At 36.8% G+C, this 26,187-nt stretch overlaps 1 protein-coding gene across 3 annotated transcripts in view; it reads left to right on the plus strand.

Moving 5' to 3' along the window:
• Nucleotides 1-26,187, plus strand: part of LOC129249386 (uncharacterized) — an 86,488-nt gene that overhangs the window by 21,214 nt on the left and 39,087 nt on the right. For all 3 annotated transcript variants that reach the window (XM_054889176.1, XM_054889178.1, XM_054889177.1), the window contains exons 5-7: nt 8,493-9,289; nt 12,412-12,875; nt 12,943-13,218. In XM_054889176.1, coding sequence (XP_054745151.1) covers nt 8,493-9,289; nt 12,412-12,875; nt 12,943-13,218 — 1,537 coding nt within the window. The remainder of the gene's footprint in view (nt 1-8,492; nt 9,290-12,411; nt 12,876-12,942; nt 13,219-26,187) is intronic.

Below are 26,187 nucleotides of genomic sequence, written 5' to 3' on the forward strand. Positions count from 1 at the left end.
AATAAATCGTATTTTTTTGTTCATATCAATCGAATTCATAATTTCTTTATGGAAACAGGATTACACATACAGTTTGTCAAGAAAGTATTCTGACATCTATAAGCGCCAAAAATTCGCTAAATGAAAAACTGTTTTTAGAAGGCATAACAATAGAAATAAATATAAAAAATTTTATACATTGCTTATTAGTACTTGAACTTTATAATAAAAAAATGTATTTTAATTTTTCTTTACAAAAATTAGTATATAAAAAATCGCGTAACCCCAAGTACAATGAAAAAAAGTTGCTCCACTGTCTGCATCATTTCTCCTTGAAATGTTGATGGATCTGTAAAAAGTAAACAAATTCTTGTAAAATGAAGTTGTAGTCTGTCGAGCCGATTTTTGAATTTCGAAAAATTTTGCAATTTACAGCATTTAAAAATAAAAGTATGCATTTTACGTCATAAATGTCACACTTTGATTATATTTTATAAAATTGTTTAATAAAAATATCAAAAATCCGGCTCGACAGGCTATAGAGAAAACACTTTGGAATGTTTAAAAAAAATCGCTTCAAAAAATATTAAAAACTGTATGAGTTATCATGCAGACCGTGCCGGAAAAAGTAGTTTCGAGAAAAACGAGTTTAAACTTTCAAGTGCATTTAGCTCTAGGTCGCGCGCTACTAAAACATGATCAAAAACAACTAGCCTTTAGTTTCATAAACCTTAACATATCGACCCTACACATACCTATGTATGTACTCTCATAATGTTTTATAGATGTCCTATACATGCTTAAGAATAACAAAAGAAACGACAGGCTGAAAGGCTCCTGTGCGCATCAAACTCTCGTCGGGCAGTTACATTTTCTACCATAACTTTGTATCCATAGGGAATTTTTATAATCGCCTTCCACAGAAATACACTTAAAACTATAAAAAATAATAATCTGTAAAAAACACAAAATCGATTTTTTGGAAACTGTGGACGTATGTAACCCCTTAATCTAGAGAAATTCAGACCTATGGCTTAATAAAACATGTATTTTTTAGGGTTTTCTTCAAATCTTTGGTTTTATTTGGCTAATATAAATGATTTATAAGCCAAGAGTAGAAAATAAAGTTATTCCGTTTAAAAATAACACAAATAAAAGGCAAAAGCAATATGCACTTCAAACACGGCTGTCAACAAAGTCCTTTTACATTTGCAATTAATAGTTTTAAGTTATATATCTCTCTCTTTCTCAGAAGGAGCTTGCGGTGGGCGCCTTCCTCGGCATCGAGGGGGCTTTTAACAACGTCCTCCCGGAGGCAATCACCCGGTCTCTGGGTAAACTGGGGGTCGAAACCGACCTGATCAGATTTATCTATAAAATGCTCAGCGACAGAACTGTCGCGGCAGAATGGGGCGGCATCTCCATTCACTGGCAGGTGAGTAGGGGCACTCCGCAAGGTGGTGTTCTCTCGCCCTTCCTCTGGGTCGCTGTTGTAAATGACTTGCTGGAGGAGCTGGTGAAAGGGGGCTGCAGCGTGGTTGCCTACGCGGATGACGTCGCATTAATCGTCAGAGGAAAATTTGTGGATACTCTGTACAACCTGATGCAGGGATATCTTAACGTAGTTGTTAGATGGGCAACGGACTGCGGCCTGTCGGTGAATCCTCTTAAGACGGAGCTCGTCTTATTTACGAGGAAACATAAAATACCCAGAGCTCAACTTCCCTCACTAGGGGGCGCTCCGCTGATGCTTTCTGACAAGGTTAAGTACCTAGGTATTATCCTTGACAGCAAGCTCACATGGAAGCCCAATATTGAGGAAAGAGTGAGGAAAGCAACAATCGCCTTGTATGGATGCAAGGGCGCAATTGGTAAAAGATGGGGCCTCTCGCCTAGAGTTGTTTTCTGGCTATACAATACTATTGTAAAGCCTATCTTGTTATATTATATGGAGTCATAGTCTGGTGGAACTCACTAGAGAAGACGACATTGGTGAAGAAGCTGGAGAGAGTCCAGAGGTCGGCACTCATTGGAATCAGTGGGGCGCTTCGAACGACTCCTACTCTGGCGCTCAACGCAATGTTAAATGTGGTACCCGTAGACATTGCAGGCAGAATTGCCGCCTCGCGTACCGCAATCAGACTGAGGGACTGGAGCTATAAGCTTAACCTCACTTATGGGCACTCAAGCATTCTCAGAAACTTCGAGTTCATCCCTCTGTCAACGGATCAGTGTATACCCTCGTTCAGCCCAACCGGAACCTTCTCCACTCATATTCCGTCAAGGGAAGAGTGGAGAGAGGGCTACACTTGGGGACAGGGCATGGTGAACTTGTTCACGGATGGATCGAAGTTGGAAGGAAAGGTTGGCGGAGGAGTCTTTTGCGAGGAGCTCCCCACCAGACTCAAATTCAGGCTACCGGACCACTGCAGTGTGTTCCAGGCAGAGGTAGCCGCAATCAAGGAGGCAGCCGATTGGCTGCTCAAATGCGTATTAACGGTCAAGAAAGTAAATATTTACTCCGACAGCCAAGCGGCAATAAGGGCCCTCGGGTCTACGACGGTGCATTCGGAATTGGTCAAGGAATGCTTGACCTCGCTTTCGACTGCGTCCGAATTCTTTAACATCAGCCTCATCTGGGTTCCTGGTCACAGCGACATTGCTGGAAACTGTGAGGCGGATGAGCTGGCCAGACAAGGGAGTGATTTCCCCGCGAAGGGAGAGAATTGGGATCCCCCTGACTACCTGCGGTCTGCTCCTGGAAAGATGGGCATCGCACCAACTCAGCGAGCGCTGGGCAAGTACACGAACGTGTAAGGTCGCGAAATCCTTCTGGCCACGTGTGGACCGCAGGCGCTCGGGCGAGCTTCTGAGGCTGACAAAATTTCAGCTCTCTAATCTCGTGGGTTTTCTCACAGGACACAATGCGCGAGGAATGCATGCTGTGAGACTTGGAATCATCTCGAGTCCCTTTTGCGCTGAATGTATGGAGGATGAGGTGGAATCATCTCAGCACCTTCTCCTTAGCTGCCCTGCTCTGGCGGGGCTAAGATCTAGGCATCTTGGCTCCTACTTCTTTGTCACGCCTGCTGATATAGCTGGCTTTGACATTAAAAATCTGATGAATTTCATCAGCAGCATAAAGCGGTTGACGCAAACATAGTCATCGTTCGTAATCGTAATCCGCACGCTCCCAACTATCCCAGCACCACCTCTCCCCGCCCTCTCCCTGTATCCTATCGGTCTTTCTCTCCCGCCTCACCCCTCCATAATGGCATCACAAAGGACGAATCCTTCTTCGTCCAAGTGTGCCCATTCCCTGGGCAACCATATCAACCTAACCTAACCTAAGTTATATATTTCAAGAAATGAAATGTGAATCAGTACATTGTATGACTAGCACGAACATCTACAATCAACTACATCTACTTTGTAGTCTGCTTCTCATAGAATGAATCAATTTTTGAACATCATCGTCCTGGGTATCTTGTGCCATTCCTCTCCTATAACGTTTTCGAATTTTTGAGTGTTTTGCCAACTTTTTCTTTAGATATAAATAAATTTGCTGTTGAACTAATATCGGGGCTTTAGTAAGGTGCATTTCATAATCATAAAGTATTTTAGATTATAGATTTCAGAGGAAAATAAAAATTTTACACATCGATTAAAGTAACAAAAGTTATCTGTTTCATTACAGAATTTAGAACTTGTTTTAATACATAAAGAAAATGTTTAGCAAAAACGTATTTCCAGGCGTTTCATAATGATAAGACACTGTTTAATTAAAGTGATCGTTTAATAAAAGTATACTTTTTTCGATTTTTTTTCTGTCGTCTAGAATGTTTTAGTATTCTATGGAAGCACCATTTGCTTTAGCGACACAAAATAACCTTTTTTTCATAGATTCTGCAGACATTTTAAGTAAATTTACATCTAGAGAAGCTCATTCTGCCTTAACTGCCGCTTTAAGCTCGTTGGTGTTGTCGAATTGGCAATTTTTGGCGTATGCTCTTTTGACTAATATACCCCAAATGTTTTCTATTGGGTTTAGATCCGGAGAACACCACGGCCAGTCCATAGTTTCTATGGAACAATCGGTCAAATACTGCCTTGTTTCCTTGCTTACGTGAATTCGGGTGTTGTCTTGCTGCAAAATGAAGAGCACTTCCCGATTATCCTGATTAAAAGGAAGGAGACTATTTTTCAAAACGTTTTTGTAGTCCCCACTATTCATTCGCGATGATGTGAACTGTATGTCAAGAGTTGCTTTCGATGCAAATGCACCCCAAACCATAACAGAACCCCCACCGAAGGTACGCTTGAAAATAAGAGGAGGCTCTTGCGCCAATCTATCCAATAATTTAAAAAACCGTCGGGTCCATCAATGCTCCATTTTTTTTTCATCCGAAAATATAACCTTTTAAAAAATAATATGAAATTGGGCAATATTAAAAATATTCCAAAAATCTTACTGTGTCCCAGTTGGTGTCTAGGTGGTTTTCTGAAAATTGACGACGTCCAGCTTGTGCCATGGCAAAAGATGGGGTCCTTTTCTTATTTCTATAATGTGCGCCAAACAGTTGTTTTTGAAACCTTTTTTTGAACAACAGCGGCCAAGTTGGCGCAAGACTTAGGAGTTAGAAGCTTTTCTTATGATTGCTCGCTGTTCTCGACTTGATAGTGATAGTTTTCTTCCAACGAGGTTCAAAATGTTGTAATTCTCAGGACTCCGTAAAAAATTCCGGATAACACAAGGACTTCTGCCTGTTTTTTTTTGCAATTAATTTGATTAACAAGCCTGAATCTTTGTAAGCCAAAATTTTTCCACGATCCTCTTGTGATAATATTAACCCCTCGGCATTTTAAGTTAAATTGAATAAAATTATAATTAAAGTCATCCAAACCAACAATCAGCAGCACCTTCTATCTCTTCAGAAGCTTATTTTCGACTAGTGCCTTATCACTATGAAACGCCGAAAAGACTAGCAAAAGAGCAGTTTCTTGGAAAAAGATAACGGTTCTACAAAATATATGTAGTGAGCTTTCGCTCCAGAAGCAATTTATGAAAGTCTTAATTCTATAACTGTTAAAATGACGTCAAATAAAAGCTACTCCGGAAAGTAAAAGCGAGCTTATGGTAGTTCAAAAATTGTGTACCAAAGGTGTCTTATGATTATGAAACGCACCTTACAACAAAGGAGCATAAAACAAGCCGCATTCCGACCATATGAACTTTATGTTTTGGATCGTAGTCCTGGTAGAATTTAAACTGAGGTTTATTGTCAACAATGAAGTCAAATTTTGTTGTGCACTATTTATCAAATGGCATTCCAGAATATTGAAATATTGTCGTGCATCCATATTATCTTCTATAAACACCAAATCACCCATTCCCTTGCTGGATATGCATCCCCACGCCAAGTTTGCATCCCTGAAAGTTTGCCAAATTTCTCTGTCTGTATAATATTCCGCCTTTTCAGTGCTTTTAATGGCTGCCTCCGCACTCTATTGGGTCCTTTGTCGCAATATAGCATCATTTAAGTCTCATTCCAGATTATCTGGTTGAACCAGGTACGTTCTAGCGAAAGAAAACTGCTTCTCAAAATGCTATGCAAAGAGCAAAGGCTTATTTCGAGCAGCTCGTGAAGTATAATTTGTGCTTTCGCAAAACTTAGCGGACTGTTTCATATGAAACCTCGACCCCACAGTGAACTCTAAGCTCACCAGCAAGACTTTTTGTCGAAACAACAAAATACGTGGCCATATATTTTTCGTGGTATTCCACTTGCCGATTTATTATATTATAAATAGATTGTTGGGTTAAATAAAACATTTCTGACAACTGTTGCACACTTTTCCCGGTTGTATAGTTATAATAGACCAACTGAATCACCTCGAACAATATCCATTTTCCAGGTATTTTTGCGTTCAAATCCCTCTTATGAGCACTTTATGACTGATTGATAAAATCATCTTAGCAAACGATGCCGAAAATAGATATGTAAAACACTTCTTGACAGCTGAGAGAAGCATTTGTTTTGTTTATGTGTTTTTATTTTTGCTCGCTTTGGCGGATTCAAAAAGTGTAGCAATACGAAATACTGGTAACTCGAATATGACTCTATTTTTGAGATTATATTGGTCCAACTCCATTCCAAGAAAATGATCTTCAGCCTTTCAAGTAACCACCACCGTGCTTTAAGGTCTTTTTTGTTTACCGGGGATTGAAAAAATTGAAATTGAAATTGAAATTTTAATTAATCGGGCCAAGAAGCACCAAGCGATTTGTTGGTTCCTAAAACACTCAGGCTAAAAGGCCCATTGTATTTAGAGCTCTGGAAAGAGTGTAAATAGTCAAGGAAAGGAGCAAAGGAGAAAAGTATCAGAGAAAGAGATAGGAAAGAATAGAGACAGAGACAGAGGTAGTTAGTCTTGTGGGAATTTTCCAAATTCTTTTGTAAATCTGTAAATATCCTCCAGTTTTAGAGAACGAATATTAATCATTCTCACGACATCGGAACCCAAAACTCGTAGCCAGGCAGGATACTCACAGAGAAAGTGCTCAGTGCTATCCGCCTCCTCCAAGCAAAACAGGCACATTGTCCTGCACAGGTCCTCAATGATTCCAATGGTGATCATATGCTGACCCCATAGGTTGTGTCCTGTAATAATACCGACCATCAACCGAACGTCTTTCCTTTCAAGTTTTAGTAGAAAGTTTGACAGTTTTGGTTCGGACTTGTCACAAAACAATTTGCAGTGCTGCAGCGTTCTAGACTGGACCATCGCTCTTTATGTAAACTGCATACATAATCGGGTGATCAAATTCATAATTCCTGCGGAACTGATTCCGATTATTGGCTCTGGCCCTTGTGGGCGAACCGCTGATCCACGGTTGGTCAATTCATCGGCAATTTCGTTTCCTTGAACACCGGAGTGCCCTGGAACCCATATAAGTACACGTCTGTGCTGTCTTGCGACAGAATTAAGCTTCTTCTTACATTTTTGAACAATCTTTGATGTTTGCTTCGGCAAACTGACTGCCACTGAAAACTCCAATCTGTTTCCCGTTCCATCTCCTCTCGATTATCCTTTCGGCTACTTTTAGGATGGCAAAAATTTCCGTTTGGAAAACAGTTGCCATTTCGCCCATATCATAGTGATACTTATAATATTACTATCGTTTAAGTACCATCCGGCTCCAGACTCTATTTCATCCTTCGACCCATCGGTAAAGAAAATATCCGTCAAAACGGGGATTGAACTCTTGCCTTTTTTGAATAAACAAAAGTCTTCCCATCAGTTTAGTTAGTTTCGTCCGTAAAAAGTATTATTTTCCAGAATTTTACGTTTTTGCTTCTAAGGGCATCAGCAAAAGGCAAACGTGTTTTTTTTTTATTCATTGAAAAAGTAAACGAAACTTATTGTCCGATATTAGAGAGAAGTAATTCCCAGCTTAATAATAAATAAGCGTGAAAATATGTACGAATATCAGTTAATCCTCTAAGAAACAACAATTCAAATAGAGGACACTATAAGTGCGCTACTTCTCTGTCCATAGCTGTATATTTTCCTATTCATGTTCGTATTCGTATTTTAATTATTCGTATTCGTTTACAATGAGCGCCTGTATACAATGCATTTTTTCCAGTAATACTGAAATGTTAAGGGGGGGGGTAAGGGATAAACGCTAAAAAAAACACTTTTTTCATGAATTTATTGTAGCGAAACGGTTCAAGTCAGTTTATTAAAAGTTGTTGCATATTATAAAGTAACATTTCAAGAATATTTGATAAAATTTTCATGTAAAAATATTGCAAAATGAGCGAATGAGAGCACATTTACGTAGACGTCTTTTCAAAAATACATTTTGCAGTAGTCAGCGTAGAATCATCTGAAATAAAAAAAATCGAATAATTTAGTTAAAGTATGAGTTAAACTTCCCCCCAACGTTTATTTTGACGATTTATTTTCATTTTCAGCCATTTGGTAGTCGTTTGAAGTAAAAAGTGATTTTTGACGAAAAAATGCCGCCATTTTGTAGGTGTAAAACCACCTTAATATAAAAAAAATGGCGAAAAAAAAACGTTGGGGGGAGGTTTTTTATATGTAAAATATGTGTGCAAAATTTCAAAAGGATCGGTTGAGTAGTTTTCAAATGCCAATGACTACGCACTTTAAAAAAAAAGGTTCGAGAAAACCGCGTTTAAAGTTTGTAACGGACTACGCGCGCAACTGCTGCGTCTCGGCAGATGTTTGAGGCGGCTCGGCTTTATGCTCTATAACTTAAAAAGTTTTGCTCGGATTGACTTAAAATTTTAACACGGTATTTTTGAATTGTTTTACTACAAATGCAAAAAAAAAAATCGATTTTTATCCCTAACCCCGTCCCCCCCCCCCCCCCCCCCCCCTTAATGCATTCGAATTTAACAGCGTTACACCCTTGCATATGTACATATATTCATTTATACAAACAATTATAACTAAAAACTTGCTAAAATTTCAAATTTCAGAAATCGCCAACACCAAACTACGACCTACTTGTCGTCCCCCCATTCGAGTCCGAAGCGAAACGCATTTCTGCCGCTGCTGCCAGTGCCTCAAAAACGCCTAAACCACAAAGTGTACCCATAGTCGAGTCGGGCACAAGCGTGGCGCCACGTCAACGTCCCAAAGGTTCCTCCGCTGTGCATGGTCAAAATCCGCTGGGTCTTGGCTTACCGCCAAGTCCATCACCACGCAACAATATAACATCGCCACAACCACAACAACCGGTAGTCGAACAATTTCAAGCGAATTTTCCGCAATTGGCGCCGCCAGTCGTGCCGCCGCCACCAACACCTCAAACAGCAACAGCAGTTTCTGTTTCCGCAGTCGCCATAGCAGCGCCAACACCAGCACCTACCACCGCGGTAGCTGCAACACCCACTGCTGTACTACCACCACCACAACAACCACAAACTGTGACCCAAGCAAATAGTAGCATTGCAGCAATTGCGACACAACAAGCACCACCCGAGGTGTTGAATAGCCTCTTTGAGTCATCCGTGTATCCAGATCCATTCAGTGAGAATGCGCCGGTGTCGTTGAAACAGACAGCAGTGGATGCGGTGCCAAGCAGTAGTGGTGGTGGAGGTATAGGAGACGGTTTGGAAAATATAGCGGCGAGTAGTTTATCAGCACACCAAGTGGTCAATAGTACGCCTACGAAGAGTAGTATGCTGACTGTGTCGAGCGTGGGCTCGAGCGTGAGCAGCAGTGGCACTTCTGGACATCGGCGCAACGTTAGCGATACGTCTGCCTTTAATAAGTAAGATTTTTTCGTTCTATTATTTTTAATTGAATGTTTCTATGCTTGTATCGATTTGTGTGTGTTTCTTCTGTACGTTTTCTTTTCCTCTGCTCTTTCTCGTTTTGTTTTTTGCAATTACATACATGTCTTGCCAATGTATGTGTGTGTATACCACTACTGACTTTATGCATTTGTTTGTTGTTTTGTTCGTTCGAAATGTGCGATTCCCTCACTTTGGTTATGTGGGCTAATTAAGGTCAGCTATTTTAGATGAAAAAGAACATTTGAGTGAATAGTCATCGAATTTCTAAATTGCTTGAGAACTTTTGAAAGTTATAGTTTTCTTGTCTTTTCTTTTTTTTTTATTAAAACTTTACACTTTCTAAGAGCGTTTATCAAAGTTTATCCGAAAGTTTGATTAACATAAAATTTTAAAAGATGTTAGGAAACCTCTTTAACATATTAAAAAAAGTTTTTGAGAAGTAAAATTTAATTTAAAAATTTGACATTAAACTATTTCAAAATATCACCTTTCCAAAAAATTTCAATTATTCATTTAATATAGATTTAGTATTTATTTTTCGAAAATACTTTATTAGCATTTTTTCAAGAGCGTTTATCAAAATTTATCAGAAAATTTGACTGACTTAATATTTTGACACATATTAGGAAAACTCTTTAACATATTAATAATTTTTTCAAAACTAAAATTTTTCAAAAACAAAAAGAAAATTTATCAGAAAATTTTACTGACATAATATTTTGACACTTGTTAGAAAAACTCTTTAACATATTAAAAAAATTTTCAAAACTAAAATTTAATATTCAACAATTTCAAAATATCGTAACATTTGCAAAAAATTCTAATTAATCAATTATATTTAGTTTTTACTTTTTTCGAAACTACTTTATTAGGATTTTTTTTTTTAAGAGCGTTTATCAAAATTTATCAGAAAATTTGACTTACATAATATTTTGAATCATGTTATGAAAATTCTTTAACATATTAAAAATCTTTTCAAAACTAAAATTAAAAAAAAAAAAAATGTATCACAAAAATTTACTGACATAATATTTTGACATTACTATATGTTAGGAAAATTCTTTCACTTATTAAAAAAAATTTCAAAATTAAAATTTTAAATTCAACAATTTCAAAATAGCATAACCTTTGCAAAAAATTTCAATTCATCATTTATATTAAGTTTTTTTCTTTTTTTCGAAAACACTTTATTAGTAAAAATTTTTTATTTGTTTTTTTTTTTTTTCAAAACGTTAAATCTTTTTTAAATATTTGAAGGCATGTTTATAAACTTTTAAAATTGAAAAATAAGCGATTTGAAACTTTCTACTTTGCAAAAATTTAAAACTGTACATTTGTATATTTTATACCAGAGCTCTACATAGATTCTCGGGCATTGAGCTGTGCGAGCAGCTTTATACTCTATACAGATTCCGTGCATTGCTTAACCGATCAAGTTTTTGATCGAAATTTTCCAGCTTTTGCACAACTGGAGCAATTAAACAAAAATTGGCAATTTTATTTGTCAGCATTTCTTAAGCTTTCCAACCAAGGCGCATTCATTAAAGGTGGTGGTACTAGACCAACAACAATGTTTTGTACGTTCGATTGTCAAAGGAAAGTATTGGCGAACAAACAAAGAATGAATTCGTCTTGTTTCATACTGGCCTGGCAGGCACATGGACACGGCGAAAGAAAAAAAAAACAAATCAGCTGATTTACCGATACCATCTTTAATAGATTCGCTTTGGTATTTAGCTTTCCAACAGTGTTCGCACTGTGCAAGACGAATCTATTAAAGATGGTGGTACTAGACCAACAACAACGTTTTGTACATAATAATGTGACGACAAAGGAAAGTAGAGTAGTGTAAAATATAACGGCTTTTCGTCACATCATTTTGTGCTGACGTCCTAATGTACAAACGAAGAGGAAAAAAAAAAAACAAATCAGCTGGTCTACTGTTATCAACTTTGACCCTCCGTTGGACACTTTTTTTCAAACCTTGAAACCTTCGGTTGGGCACCCGTGGCTGGTCGTTTTTTTCGACCTGTTCGAGGATTCTTTTTAAAAGGTTATATCCATAAATCGATAGAAAATTAAATTCTAAGAAACTACCTGGAAGCTCAAGTCTTTAGCTATAATAAATATATATTCAATTCTTGTCCAAAGTCGAAAAAGTCAGTCTTGCCGGGTGCCCAACGGAGGGTTAGTAGATTCGCCTTGACACTGTGTATGAATAATTTGTAAAACCTAAAAAAAGGTGCTGACAAAAGGTCAAAATAGACAAAAAAAGCAGCGCTCAAATTACCTGCCAAAAAAACTGTATATGCTCAAGCACATGCCCGAAAATCTTCGAGTAGTGAGCATCGAAGAAATGTGCGGACTCTCTTTTTGCTCATATGCACAGGCTGTTCGAAAATCGATTTTATACTAAAAAATTGAAATTAAATTAAAATGAAAAAAAGGAATGGTGCGTAGACTATTTAATTTAAATTAAAATTTATTTAGAAATAATATAAAATAATGAATCTGAGAAATATTAAAAAACTATGTTCGGTACGTGGAAACATAACATTATCATCCATGCCTTTTAAAGGTTTTAAATAATTTGATGATTTGACTTTAAACATAAGGAAGTTATTTAAAAATACAAATTCAAAATCAAATTATGAAAAACTTTGAAGTTTGAATTACTAATTGCAACAAAATTTAATTAATAAATAAAAAGTAAATTACTAAATATTTTTCATTCAAAAGCTAAGGTATTTATTACACAAAATTTAAGTTGACCTTCTAAAATGATTTCTAGTTTAATTTCTGTCGCATTTTGCTCAACTGGCGTTATCATTTTAAAAAATGGTTAATACAAAAATTTTACGCAGCACATCTTAATGTTAAATTCTTGAATTCCGTTTGGAAGCACTTCTCCCACCAATTATGTGCACATCTTCTCCACTCCATTCTTCACTTTCCTATTTATTTTGTGTTTTTTTCTATTTTAACATCATACAATTTTTCTTATTTCCATACACATAATTCTTCATCTATTGCTGTGCTCCCTCTTCACCCCTACAACACGCTCGCACCCATTTCTCGGATACACCTCAACTCTTAGAACCTTCGCAAATGAGACCTCTCAATTCCTGGCGCCCTATGATCACTCGGTCAAAAGTCGTGCGACACACTCGAACGATGCCAGTGGCGATGGAGGGGACGACAGCATGCTGGTCAATGCAATGGCAAATTCTGGCACCAACTATGGTGGCTCGAATCCTGGTCTCTTTCTGCCAGCAGCACAAACGCTGCATATGCAAGGACAAGGTGCAGCCGCCGCCATGTCGGCGTCCATATCGAATGCTGAATTGACGAGCGCTCAAGTGTTGCGCAGCAATACGGACACCAACAATGGCATGGCAAATGTGGATGCCGTCGCGTCTATAAGTCGCGCAAGTGGCGGTTCATTGGAAAAGCGCATTGACGCCTGGAATCCTTTCGAAGAGCAACCGTTCGATCAAATGACCGAAGATCACATATTTGAAGCTGAATTCGACAAGATACGCCAACGTGGCAGTCAAGGAAGTGAGTATATGCGCACATATAAGAAATAATTTTTTCGTTTAATTTGATTTTATTTCTTTTCAAAAAGGCATTACTGCCAAGTCTGCATCAACTACTTCAACATTGACGCCCACTGAAGGTTATGTGGCAGGAATGCCTCCACCGCCATTGCCGCAACAGCAAGCACAACCCCCGCCCACGGCTACGTTTGGCCAAACTGGCGCTAGCGCTGGCACAGTTACAGGTGGTGGTGGTGGTGTGAGTGCCGCTACACCACACATACCCGAGGATCCGTTCGGCTCGGCGCCGTTCAGTTTGCCGGCCGGATTGCGCGAGAAAGCAACAACGCTGCGTAAAACTGGAGGTAAAGCATGAAATTATTTTTTGCATTACTTGTTCTTCTCAAACATAGCAGCTGCTGTTGTTGTAGTATGTATGTAAAAACGTACTATGCCTATGAGTATGTGTATGAGTATGTAATTGCTACTACCAACCAATAATTACCGTATTTCTACCACCATTACTACCACTACTACTAAATACCACTCCAGCTATCAATGCTAGTAATTTTACAAATACAACAAACAAGCGTTAGCGCTGTCATTCTTCTAGTCCCTGCATGTACCAAAAAATTAAAAACAAGTTTAAAAAAATACAAAATTTACTAAAAATGCTAAAAGCCGCTTTTATGGCTCATTGCAATATTTTTGGCACAAAGTGCGTAATTCCCATCCGCTCAAAGTATTTAAATATATAAAAAATAACCACTTAAGTGACAATGAAAGTAACTAAAACAATAAAAAAGCTCAGATCAAGTACAATGTGTGCTTTTGCTTGAGCTTAAAAATATGGGAATGAGTCAATTCTTCTTAAAATACAAAATTAATATTTAATGTAAACATCGTTTAAAGTGAGTTGCATAGTTGAATAGTTTTGAAAGCGCATAATTTAACCAGAACTCGCTACGCATTGTATTTAGTATTTTTTTTTATGTACTTTCGTGCAATGTATAAATATACAGTTGCGGACATAAAAATCCAGACATTAAAAAAATTGCTGTTTTTGCTGCATTACTTTTTTACATGCGAATGTTTTTGCATTTTTTTTAGTTAATATTTAGCTATTGTAAATAAAGACGTAAAAGGATGGTGCGAAATAAATATTCTACATACAGATATGGCCATTAAAATAGGAAAATGCAAGCTTTTTAAATTAATAATAACAGATATTCAATTGTATGTGGTTTTTATTTCATAGATTCATATAAAAAATACAGGGTGGCTGATGAATTTTGCTACATTAAGAAACTCAAATAACTTTTTTTTTAGTGTATGGAATTCATTTATTTTTTTTTTTTTTCAAGTTGAAGGTCATTAAATTTTATTAAATGTAGCTTAACTAGTTTTAAAAATAATTAAATTTAAATGCCCCCCATGCTCGTTGACACAAGTGCGGCATCTTAGTAAAAAGTTGTTCATTGCTGCTTTGAGAGTTGCGACAGGAATAGCCGCAATTGTTGCCCGAATGGATTGTTTTAGTTCATCCAAATTTGTTGGCTTTGTTTTATAAACTTCTTGTTTACATAAACCCCACAAGAAAAAGTCAGGTGCAGTAAGGTCAGGCGACCTGGGGGGCCAACGAAATTCGGAGTTTCTTGAAACCAGTTTATTGGGAAATTTTCGTCGCAACTCTGTCATAACAGTCTGGGCTATGTGAGACGTTGCCCCATCTTGTTGAAACCACACAGAGTTGAAAGGAATTCTCTTTCGGCGTAGTTCTGGATAGAAAAATTCTTTCAGCATTTTCAAATAACGGTCTCCAGTAACCGTAACGGTGTGACCATTTTCTTCAAAAAAATAAGGCCCGACAATACAGCGTGCAGAAGCCGCACACCACACTGTCATGTGTGGGTTCTGTGGGTTAGAAGTACTCCATATTCGACAATTTTGTTTGTTCACATTGCCGTTTAAATCGAAATGGGCCTCATCAGACATGAAAAGGCAGTTTAACATGTTTTGGTCTTCTTCCACCATTTGCAGGATCTTCTGGCAAAATTCCAAGCGAATCGGCAAGTCTGCTGCATTCAGTTTGTTAACCATTTGAATTTTGTAGGGAAATAAGTCTAAATCTTTGTGCATTATTGTTTGCAAAGACTGTCGGCTGACACCAAGTTGAGCAGATAAGCTTCTTGTTGAAACCCTTGGATTGTTTTGTATAGCTGCAGCTACAGCAGCGATCGTTTCCTCTGTCCGAACTGGTGGGTTTCGATGATAAGGCCTTCTTGCGACTGTTCCTTGCTCAGCAAAATTATTCACCAGTCTCATTATGGTCCATCTGCTCGGGGGATCGCCGCCAAACATCCGCCTTTACTCTCTCTGTACCAAAACTACGGACTCCAGTGCGTGATAGCGGCGGACTATCCAAATTCTTGTTTGCGTGTCCCAGTTATCCATTTTAATAAATTTTAAAGATCAATCTGCAAATTAAAACAAAAATGGAACAGATAACTTAAAAAGAAAAAAAGTTATTCAATTTTTTTTTGGTAGCGGCTTTCATCAGCCACCCTGTATAAATAATAATTCCAGGATATTTTAACCCTCTGTTGGACACTTTTTTAAAACCTTAGGTTGGGCACCCGGGTCCGGCCTCGATAGAAAATTAAGTTTTAGGAAGCTACCTGGAAGCTCCAGTCGTTAGCTATAATACAATATAATATAAATATGTTAAACTCACTTCCAAACTCGAAAAAGCCAGTCTGGCCACATCCTGGTGCCCAACACAGGGGTGAAGTAGGGACAATAGGAACGAAAAGGAAATATTCATGTGGTCATTAAAATAGTCACGAAATAGAAATATAATTAAATTATTGAAGTTTAATCAATAACCTCTATGTCCATGATTATCAATGACTTTTTGTATTCGATTTGTACAAGGCGCATTTATTGAAGGTGGTGGCCCTAGACCAACAACAATGTTTTGTACGTTTGACTATCAGGGCAAGGTATTGGCGAAGTAGAAAACAAAAAATTAATTCGCCTTGTTTTATTGTGTGCTGACAGCTACATGGACACAACGTAAGAAAAAAAAAACAGCTGATTTACCAACTTCACCTTTAATAGACTCGCCTTGGATTTGTAACAGAATTGATAATCCTACGGCAGGTTGCTGTGAGTGTAGAATACCACAGTTCTTTAATTTTTTGCCATAAATTCTTCTTATTTTTGAATGTTTCCTTTGGAATTCGTTTTTTTATATCTCCCCGAAGGCTTTCAATATGGTTTAGGTCGAGTGATTGGCTTAGCCAAATCATAACTTCACCATTCTTTTGTAAAAAACATTCACGTACTAACATTGAGCTCGGTTTTGGGTCATTAGCTGGCATAAAAAGCCGTCGAAGTGGCATATTCTCCTAAGCAAATGGTAGCATCACTTGAAGTATGTCCTTGAATAGAAGAGTATTTTTCAAGCAGAAGTTCTCGGGATAAGAGAACCTTGCAGGATAATTAAAAACCATCCACAACAACTATTCAGATAGTCAAACAGTCATCTTAGCTCTTTAAAGTCACCTACAACCTATTCAAAAATTGTCATACAATGCAAAGAATAGCTTAATACTTTAGCGCTCACGACAGACATCACTCTCATCTGAGTACCTGACCATAGGAATATAGAAGGAAATGAGAAAGCTTATGAACTGGCAAGACAGGCGGCATTCTTTACTGGATCCGAAGCGCCAGAACTAGGCTGTCCCAAGGCGCGCGCAAAAGAGAGATCCTTTTAATATTTCAAAAGCAGGTCGTTGACAGATGGACTAACAGAGATGCCTGCAAAATAACTCAACAAATCCAGAAGTGGCAAGTTGTTAAGAAATCCACAAGCAGACATATTCAGAATTAAGTCGACAATAACCGGCCACTGAATTATGGGAGATCATGCCAGGAAGAAGCTGCAATCAAGAAGAATCTGAAGAAACAGTTTTTCACTATCTGTGTGAGTGCCCAAGTCTAGGTGCTTTACAACATAGAATGCCGAGGGAATTCTTGTTGATCAACTTGAAGGAAATTTACGTCGTAGATTCACAGCCAAGCCAACGTAGTTCGACTAATAAAAAGTAGTGGTTCTACAAGTGGTGTATCAAAATGGCGTATTTTGTGCTAATTGGGTCTGGGCTGTGTAACTCAGCCAACACCACCACCACCATGCCCTTATATAGTAAATAAATTTGTCCATTTGATTGTTTATGAGGTGAACAGGTCCTACTTCATACCAAAAGAAGCATCGGCAAATCATTCTGTTACCGCCTCCCGGCTTGACTTTTTTTTTTTTTTTGTTTTTTGTGTGAACCGCGGTGAGAACTCTTGTGCTTTAGGACATCTGACGTTTCGCCCAGCATCATTTTAAAATAAATTTATTTTTGTTTCATTGTTCCAAAGTAGGTTATACCAACATTTCATATCCTCTGGTCCACACTATGACTTTTGCTCTTCAGCAAAACTTTTTCTTGTTTGTTTATGGACAAAGTCCTTAGCCTAACCCTCTTCAAGTAGTCGTCGGTGCTTATTGTTCCATCTACTAGAGTCAGTTGCCCAACAGCATAATAGAAAAGGCAACCTCCAGAACATTTTTATATACGTCAGTTTTCAGTCTATTTCCCAAACGCATGCTTTCCAGACAGCGATACAGCCTTGAACTAGCACTTCTGCCAGATCTCTTTTTCACATACTTGTTTCTTGCACAATTCTTCAAGAAAAATCTAACGGCGGACTTGCTCTATCTCTCTCTCTCTCTCTTTCTCTTTCTCTCTCTCTCTCTCTCTCTCTCTCTCTCTCTCTCTCTCTCTCTCTCTCTCTTGCCAACAAGTGCTACTTTGGACTAAGAAGGCAATTGAGTAGTAAAGTTCCTTCCCTCGACGAAGAAAACTAACACTCTACAAGGCTCTCATTATGCCCGTCCTATTGGATGGCGCAGAAGCTTAGACGATACAACGGATGTTGGCGATGATTCGTCCCTTGGAATATTTGAGAGAAAGATTCTGCTGAAGATTTTTAGAACTTTGCACGTTAGCAACGGCAGGCGATGGCACAATGAGCTGCACGAGCTTTACGACGACATAGACATAGTGCAGCGAATACAGACAAAGCGGTTGCGTGGGCTGGGTCATGTTGTCCGAAAGGACACTAACACTCCGGCGCTCTGGAAGTATTCGATGCGGTACCAGCTGGTGGTAGCAGAGGAAGAGAAAGACTGGGTTTCACTTGGTGTGTCCAACTGGCGCCGGTTAGTGCGAGAAAAAAACGGCTGGCCCGCTTTGTTAAACTCGGCCAAACTCGCTTAAGAGGTTAGGGGTAGTCAGAGGCCGAAAAAATGATGATTTTCAATAATTTTTTTTTTGCTAATCTTTGCTTTAAGCATAGCATTAAAACATCATGTTTCGTCTAGACTTTAGCAAAATTTAAAAAAAAAAATTAATAATTCTAAAAGTTATCGCTGTTTGTGTGCAGCCCATTTTTCCAGAAGTCGCTTGTGGTGAACATCACAAGTCCTTGGAGGTTCATCTTAAATCAATCGGACAAGAGAAATTTGTTTTATTAATAGATAATCTTGTGCCTGATCGAAGCTTCTTGTTTTTCAAAATTAACAATATGGCGGCCGCAGCAAATATTTTTCATATTTTCGAGAAAAAACCGACAATTAATTGTTAAAATAAAATCTAAATTTTTGAAAATAAAAATCCACCGATCAGACACGAGTTTTTTATGTTTTTCAAAAGCAGTATAAATTTTATTGCAATCTACAAAGGGGTTTTTAAGTTACGGGGATCACCAGATTGAAAAACATAGTTTTGAGAAAAACGCACTTAAAGTTTTTCTATCGATTTATGTACGAATTATTTAATTACTTACACTGTGTCATCTATTCCTGGGCCATATGATAGTTCTTCAGCCGTAATAGCAGCTTCCAAAACATCGATTTGCTGTTGCCTACGTAGCATTCTACCTTCTCGAGTGTTATCGTTAGCGCGCTTATCTGCTACTTTTGTACGTGCAGAATCCATCTACTTGCTCTCGAACGCTCCGGAGCACCCAAGCGCCCTTTGTTAATTGTTGAATAACTCGAAAAGTATTTGTCGGATTCACTTCAAATCTTCACACAATATTTTTAAGATATTATACTTTAAGAAAATGCAAAAAAAATCCATATTTTTTTTTTTTAATTCTGACTACCTCTAACCCTTTAAGCGGTTATCGCGCCAGTCAAGAACTTTTTCACTTATTTATTTACCGAATGGTATAATTTTCTTACCGTGAATTAATGCTTGAAAATTAACATATACGCTGAGTTTTAAATTTTGCTGCGCTGCATAACCCTTTAAACACTAGTTTACCACCTGTCTGGATTTTTATTTCCGCAACTCATCATTATTATCATGCGTTAAAGTAAAAGTGGTAATTACACAAAAAGGAAAACAATAATATTTGCTTTCAATTGTACAAATTTATATTAAAATGTGTGTATTTACTTTCGAAAACAATATTTACATTTAGATATAAATTTAGTTAATTATTGTACGCAAAAACTTTAACGAGTACACCATTTATCGCTCTATTAAACTTGTTGCACAAACGCGATTGCAGAGGAAGAGGGTAATAATAAGAATATAAACTTAATGAATATTCACTACGTAAAAATTGTATTAAAATTGTACGAGTTGAATTTGTGAATTAAAAATATGTATGTATACTAATCAAATAATTGGGTGTTGGTTTTTAGTCTGTACTAAATAAATAAGTATGTATGCCAGATTGTATGCGCCTATGCTAATCTACTATAATAACGGTATGTACTTCTTCTCTCTTATTAAGTAACTGGGGTTGTGGCTTGTGTGTTTACGCTCTCTTCCTTACACTTTATCTTGTGACTAATCCAATAATATACAAAAACAAAAATAAAAATAATAGTGTTGCATAATCAACGCATTGGCATACATATTTGTACATACATAAGTGTAGGTATTTACATAGGTATTTAATCTCATAAACCACATATCATCATCTATAAACATGCGCATATCTTATGAAACGAAGTAGATACATACATACATACATAAAACACCAGGAAACAAAGTTGATTTCATTTGTGTAAGATTTTTTTTTTTTTTTTTAAATGAATGTAGGGCAAAAAATATCGTTGGCAAATTACTTTGAAGTGAACACGAAATATAAGATTGATAGCACTTTCCTGCGTAGAGACTTCACATCCCTTCTATAGGTTCTTGATAATTGAAAAAATCAAACGAGAAAAATAAAAATTGAATTTAAAGCGGTAAAAAATCATACCTTGGTTAACAGCCCAATATAAATATTTTTTTTTTTTGTTTTTTTCTACTTTTTTGTTTACCTTACGAGGATCGTTTGAAAAATGCGTGCATAAATAAAAAATACTTAATTGTTTCGGGTAAACTTTTTTTTATTTTTCGACATAGTCTGCTTTTAGGCGTATACGCTTCGTCCAACGCTTTTCGAGTTGGTTGATCCCGTCCGAATAATAGGATTTGGCCAAGTCTGAAAAATAGCCACTCGTTTCTACAATCATCTCGTCGTTTGAATAAAATCTGTCGTCGACAGTCGGTTCTACGTAATCGGAACGGCCCGCATTTATATCCGGCCAAGGACTGTCGCCTCAGCAGCATTTCCCGTATATGTATGGGGAATGCTTATGCTGCCAACAACAATAAAAAATCTTTTTTCCCGCCAGCCATTTCTTTAAATTGGAGAACAAATAGTAGTCCGAGGGACCCGAGGGTGTCAAGTCTGTAGAATAGGGGGGGTTGTGAAACGAATTGGGGCCTTATTTCCATTAATTTTGCGACCACAACAGCTGAGTCGTGAGCTGGTGCGTTGTCGTGTTGGAAAAGGAAAATCACTCGACTTCCTCGATTCAAACGAATGCCAAATACAAAGAAATATACCAATTTAGCTTAAATTTTCGTGTGTGTGTTCTTCCAAGAGATGTTATTAACCAAACGACACTTTTCAAACGATCCTTGTATGTCATATATAAACTTCAGCTCAATAGCTGACAATCACGCATTTTTAACCGACTTAAATATTACGTGGGCTGAAAAGTTCCGGGCCTAACAAAGAAAATACCTTCCTTTTTTGTTCAATTTAGCTTTATTCAACGTAATTTCGATAAAGAACAACGCAATGGTTCCAGCGGCGCTCTAACATTTCAATACCTCTTTTGTAGAACGATTTGTCTTTTGCCTCAAAACAGGCCTCAGTTTCAGCGACAACCTCTTCATTTGAGCGAAATTTCTTACCGACGAGTATTTTTTTAGGTCTGGGAACAGCCAGTAGTTGCCGCGAGCCAAATCTGGCGAATGCGATGGATGTGAAAGCAATTCGAAGTTCAATTCATGTAGGTTTGCCACCATTGTTTGGATTGACTTATGACCGATGCGTTGTCTTGTTTTTGTTCAACAGTGAGCAAACGCGTCACCCACTTTTAACAGAGCTTTCACAAAGCCAATGCTCTGCAATATAAAGCCAAGACGTTCTTTTGATATCTTTACGATGTCAGCTAACTCACGCCATTTCACTTTTCGTGCATCATCAGTGGCTCTACGCCGACGTTTGAAGTCAGCAAACCATCGTCTTATTGTTGTTTTCTGTGGAGTGGAGTCCCCATAACACTTTTCAAGCCACTGCTTCGCTTGAACGGTATTTTTCCCCCATCAGGAAGCAGTGTATAATTAAACACGAAATTCTTTTTAATTCATTGTTTTGAGAAAAAAAGAAGAAAAGTAGCGTCACTCTTAGCACAAAAACTTACGAACTAATGAATAGAATATCATGAAATTTTAACAGCTGTTTTTTCAAGATTAGATTAGATTTGTGGGAGGTTGGACAAGTCCAAGCACTCAGTCAGGAGACCATTGTACTACACCCGGATAGATTTCAGTAGAAATAATAGAGACATAGGAAAGATAAAATTTGGGTGGTAAGACGAGAAAATTAAATTAGGGTCACTCTTCCACAAATCTCTTGAATTCATTGATGAATCTTTAGAGATCCGGAAGAGGAAGAGTATGAACTTTATCCATACTCAGTATATCGCAACCCAATATCCTAAGTCTGATTCTGGATAACGCCGGGCAGCTACGGAGAAAATGCTCTGCAGTGTCATCATCCTCAATACAGGATAGGCATATCGGGCTGTCGACGACCCCCATGACAGCCATATGCTGACCACAGGCGTTGTGCCCTGTGATTACACTCACCAGTACTCTCAGGTCCTTTCTGCTGAGTTTTAGGTCACTATTTTCTTGTTTGGTTTTTTCACAAAGCACTTGGATATTCTGCACGAGTTTAAGGTTAGTACTAACTGAAAAAGAGGTGAATGCTATGAAACTAGTGCCATATAGGTGTTAGGCCCGGGACTTTTCAGCCCATGTGTTACATTGGTGCATATATTTATTGAAATGTCTGCAAAAAAATTAAAATATTTAATTGCGCCACTCAAAAAGCTTCCATGTCCAAAAACAAAAGTTTGTCGATGGTCTTTAATTAAAATCAGAAAGCCCAACGGAATTTTCATCTCCATCAAAAAAATCGACTCGTAAATTTCGCATTATTTTAGGTCAGTACGACAAACAATTTTTGAGATATCGCAGAGAGAACAGCTGAACAAAAAAAAAAAAGAAAAAAAAAAATTTTGAAAAACATATTTAAAAGCTCAAATACAATTCAAGCCATGAACCAAGTGCTCCGAACAGTTAGTCTTTTACTGCTGTAATTTTCCAACGACTTCGAATATTGAAAAATCATTTTGCCAATATATTTTACACATTTTTAGGGGTAAATTTAGGTAGAAACAGGCAACGACCAAGCCAAATCAAGTCAAGCGCTAGAAATTCCCTGCATTCTTCAAATATACGAAAACATGGTTTCAATCATTGCTAGAACAAATATACAAGTAGGCATTGCTCGGGAAGCAAATACTACTGTGATCAAAGCTGACAATCTGCATATAGGTATTTTTCCAAAACTATATCTTCGTCTTCAAAGTCGAGCGCCTCGACAAAATATACCATATAATATTTATGTGAACGTTTTTGTAAGGGGTTAGGGGTAGTTAGAGGCCCGAAGAAATGGTGAGTTTCAATTTTTTTTTTTTGCTAGTCATTGCTTTATTTGACAAAAATAAAAATATAGCATTAATATGTCATGTTTCGACTTGATTTTAGCAAAATTTCAAAAAAAAAAAATGTAATAATTGTAAAAGTTATCGCTGTTAGTTATTTTGTTAGTTATTTTTGAAAACAAAACTCCTTCGATTAGGCACGAGTTTTTTATGTTTTTCAAAAGCAGTATATATTTTATTGCAATCTACAAAGCTGTTTTTAAGTTGCGGTGATCACCAGTTCAAAAAACATAGTTTTGAAAAAAAAAACGCATCTAAAGTTTTGTTATCGATTTATGTAGAGTTATACAAATTATTTAATTACTTACACTGTGCCATCTATTCCGAACGCCCTTTGTTGATTGTTGAATAACTCGAAAAGTATTTGTCGGATTCACTTCAAATTTTCACACAATATTTTTAAAATATTATACTTTAAGAAAATGCAAAAGCAAAAAATCAAATTTTTTGAAAATTCTGACTACCCCTAACCAACCCCTTAAGCACCCACAATAGCTGTTGTACTCGATTTTCGAAATGCCTTCAGCGATTTACGTTGAATTTCTTTTATGAACTCGCAAAGGCGCGCCAAACCAGTGTAAAGTTTTTAGTTTTTTGCACAGAACAGCTGAACAAAGAATTTAAGGCCGAACCGAATTGCTCGCAGCTGAAGCAGAAAATCCGCTCGTGCCTTGGTTTTTTGAATAATCAGAAGTCAAGTCAGAGTGAATGTGTTGGTTATTTCAAGATTCGAGTTTTCGACTAAAGAGGCTTGATAAATGAGTGCGAAAACAAATTACCGCCGTGTCGCAAGTCTAAATTTTAAAATCTAAAAAAAAAGTACATAAAAACAAAAATTTTAAAATGTATATAGACTAAAAAACAAATATTTTTCCGAATCGATATACATATTTCTATGCGTAATTTTTATTGAAAAGTCACATTTCTATTTGATCACGGTGGTATTTTATTTAACTTAAATTTTAAATACTCCTCAATTATCCTAAAATGTAAAAGGTCCATTCAATTTTTTTACTTCTACTTGTTTTCATGCTGCGAATATTCAATTTGGATTACTTTATAAAATCAAGATCCAAGTCGTGTTTATTTTCGTTGGCGAACAGTCAGAACGTTGCAACAATTCATCTGTGCACATAAGAAATAAAGACAAAAATACCTCAATTTCAAAACTTAGTCATACACCTTTTTTACGTAAACATAGGCAAGGCGATTCATATATTTTTTGTGAAGTTAGTTTTCTTTCCCCCTTCGCTTGAAACTAACTTGTACACAGTTTTTAAAAACTTTAAAAACGTTATGAAAATTTTTTCACCCTTTTATGGTTATGTGGTTTGCATTAAATTCAACCAATTTTTCGTATTTTTTTTCTTATTACATATATATTGGAATGCATATACAACTTGGTTCAACTTATTTACTTTTTCAGCTTTCTAAAAATGTTTAAGTTCAGCTTTTATAAATTTATTTCCTTAATTAGTTTATGTTCTTTTTATGCATGCTTTAATGTCATGTTTTTTGAACAAGAATCTTTTTCGCCTTCTAGCGGTTGTGAATTTTTAAAATGAGACTGGAAAAATTTCAAAATATAATTTTTTTTAACCCTGTATGTTTACTGAAAAAATATACGCGAAAAAAATTGCTTTAAAATATTTTCTACTAATCCCGAAACTCAAATATTTGGCAAAACTTAAATTTGTATGCTCTAAAGTTAGTTGCTCGATAGTTGCCCGAAGTGTAGTTGATTCATAAGAAAATAAAAGAATTTAAGTGACTGCAACACACGGGCACACAAATGACTTAAGTTGTTTGATACGAATATAAAAACAACTGCACCACAACATCAGTAACTTTCTGAACACAAGTCTCAGCACTCAGATTAAATTATCAAACATTCATCATTAATCAGTTTTATGGTCAGACCTCAATCAAAAGCTTATTTATAAATCAGAAATGGTCTAGAATAAGGCACCAGATACAGCGACATTTGTGTAGTCATTTCCTGAATTCTTATATCAGAGCAGATTATTTTAAAGGGTCATATACAGTTAGAAGGTCGAAAAAAGCAGATTTTTTAGATTTTTTCTGAGAAAACTTTTAAATTTATTGTTCTAAAAATTAGCACACATATTCTGTTATCTTTTAACTTTATTTTAAGACTTAGTATTAGTAGCCGAATGGGTGACTACCATTCGTAATTTACAGAGAGAACGTCGGTTCGAATCTCGGTGAAACACCAACATTCAGTAAAAGATTTTTCTAATAGCGGTCGCCCCTCGGCAGGCAATGGCAAACCTCCGAGTGTATTTCTGCCATGAAAGAGCTTCTCATAAAAATATCTGCCGTTCGGAGTCGGCTTGAACTGTAGGTCCTTCCATTTGTGGAACAACATCAAGACGCACGCCACAAATAGGAGGAGGAGCTCGGCCAAACACCCAAAAAGGATGAACGCGCCAATTATATATATATATATAATGTTAAATATAGTAATTAATCGAAAGAAAAATCAAATTAATTTTTTTTTTTGACAAAATGGCGGTTTCTCAAAAAAAATCGATTTTTGACCAAAATGTCGGCTTTAAATTGTTTATAAAAAATTTTTATCTGTGAGAAAAAATCTTCGATTAATTACTAAAAAATATATTTAAGAAGCCGTTTTCGAGTAATGTTGGTCACCGACTTTGAAAACACCATTTTGAGAAAAACGCGCTGCCGCTCCGGCCTTGTACTTTCAAGCACTCAGAAAGGCTTTTTCAAATTTGCGTGTAACTTCGAAAATATTCATCGGAACGATATTAAATTTTCTGTGTGTATTCTTAAATATATGTACATTAAGAAAAAAATTAAAAAAAAACTTTTTTTTGAAAATTCTAACCGTATATAACCCTTTAACGAGCTTCCTAGCGAGCTTTCAAGCTAAGATCATCATTTTTAGAGTCTTAGTCTTTAGAGTCTTTTAGTCTACGCACTGTCCTCTGATCTCTCGCTCTTAATCTTTTAAGGATGTAGATCAATATCTGAAGGCCAAATTTATCACACGATAGGTAGGTAGAAGTAGCAGTCGGTCTCTAAACCAACTCACTTAAACCGTTGCCCATCCATTGTCAAAGCACAATAGCAGCAGTTTACC

This window comes from Anastrepha obliqua, chromosome 5 (assembly GCF_027943255.1).
Source record: "Anastrepha obliqua isolate idAnaObli1 chromosome 5, idAnaObli1_1.0, whole genome shotgun sequence".
Taxonomy (NCBI): Eukaryota; Metazoa; Arthropoda; class Insecta; order Diptera; family Tephritidae; genus Anastrepha; species Anastrepha obliqua.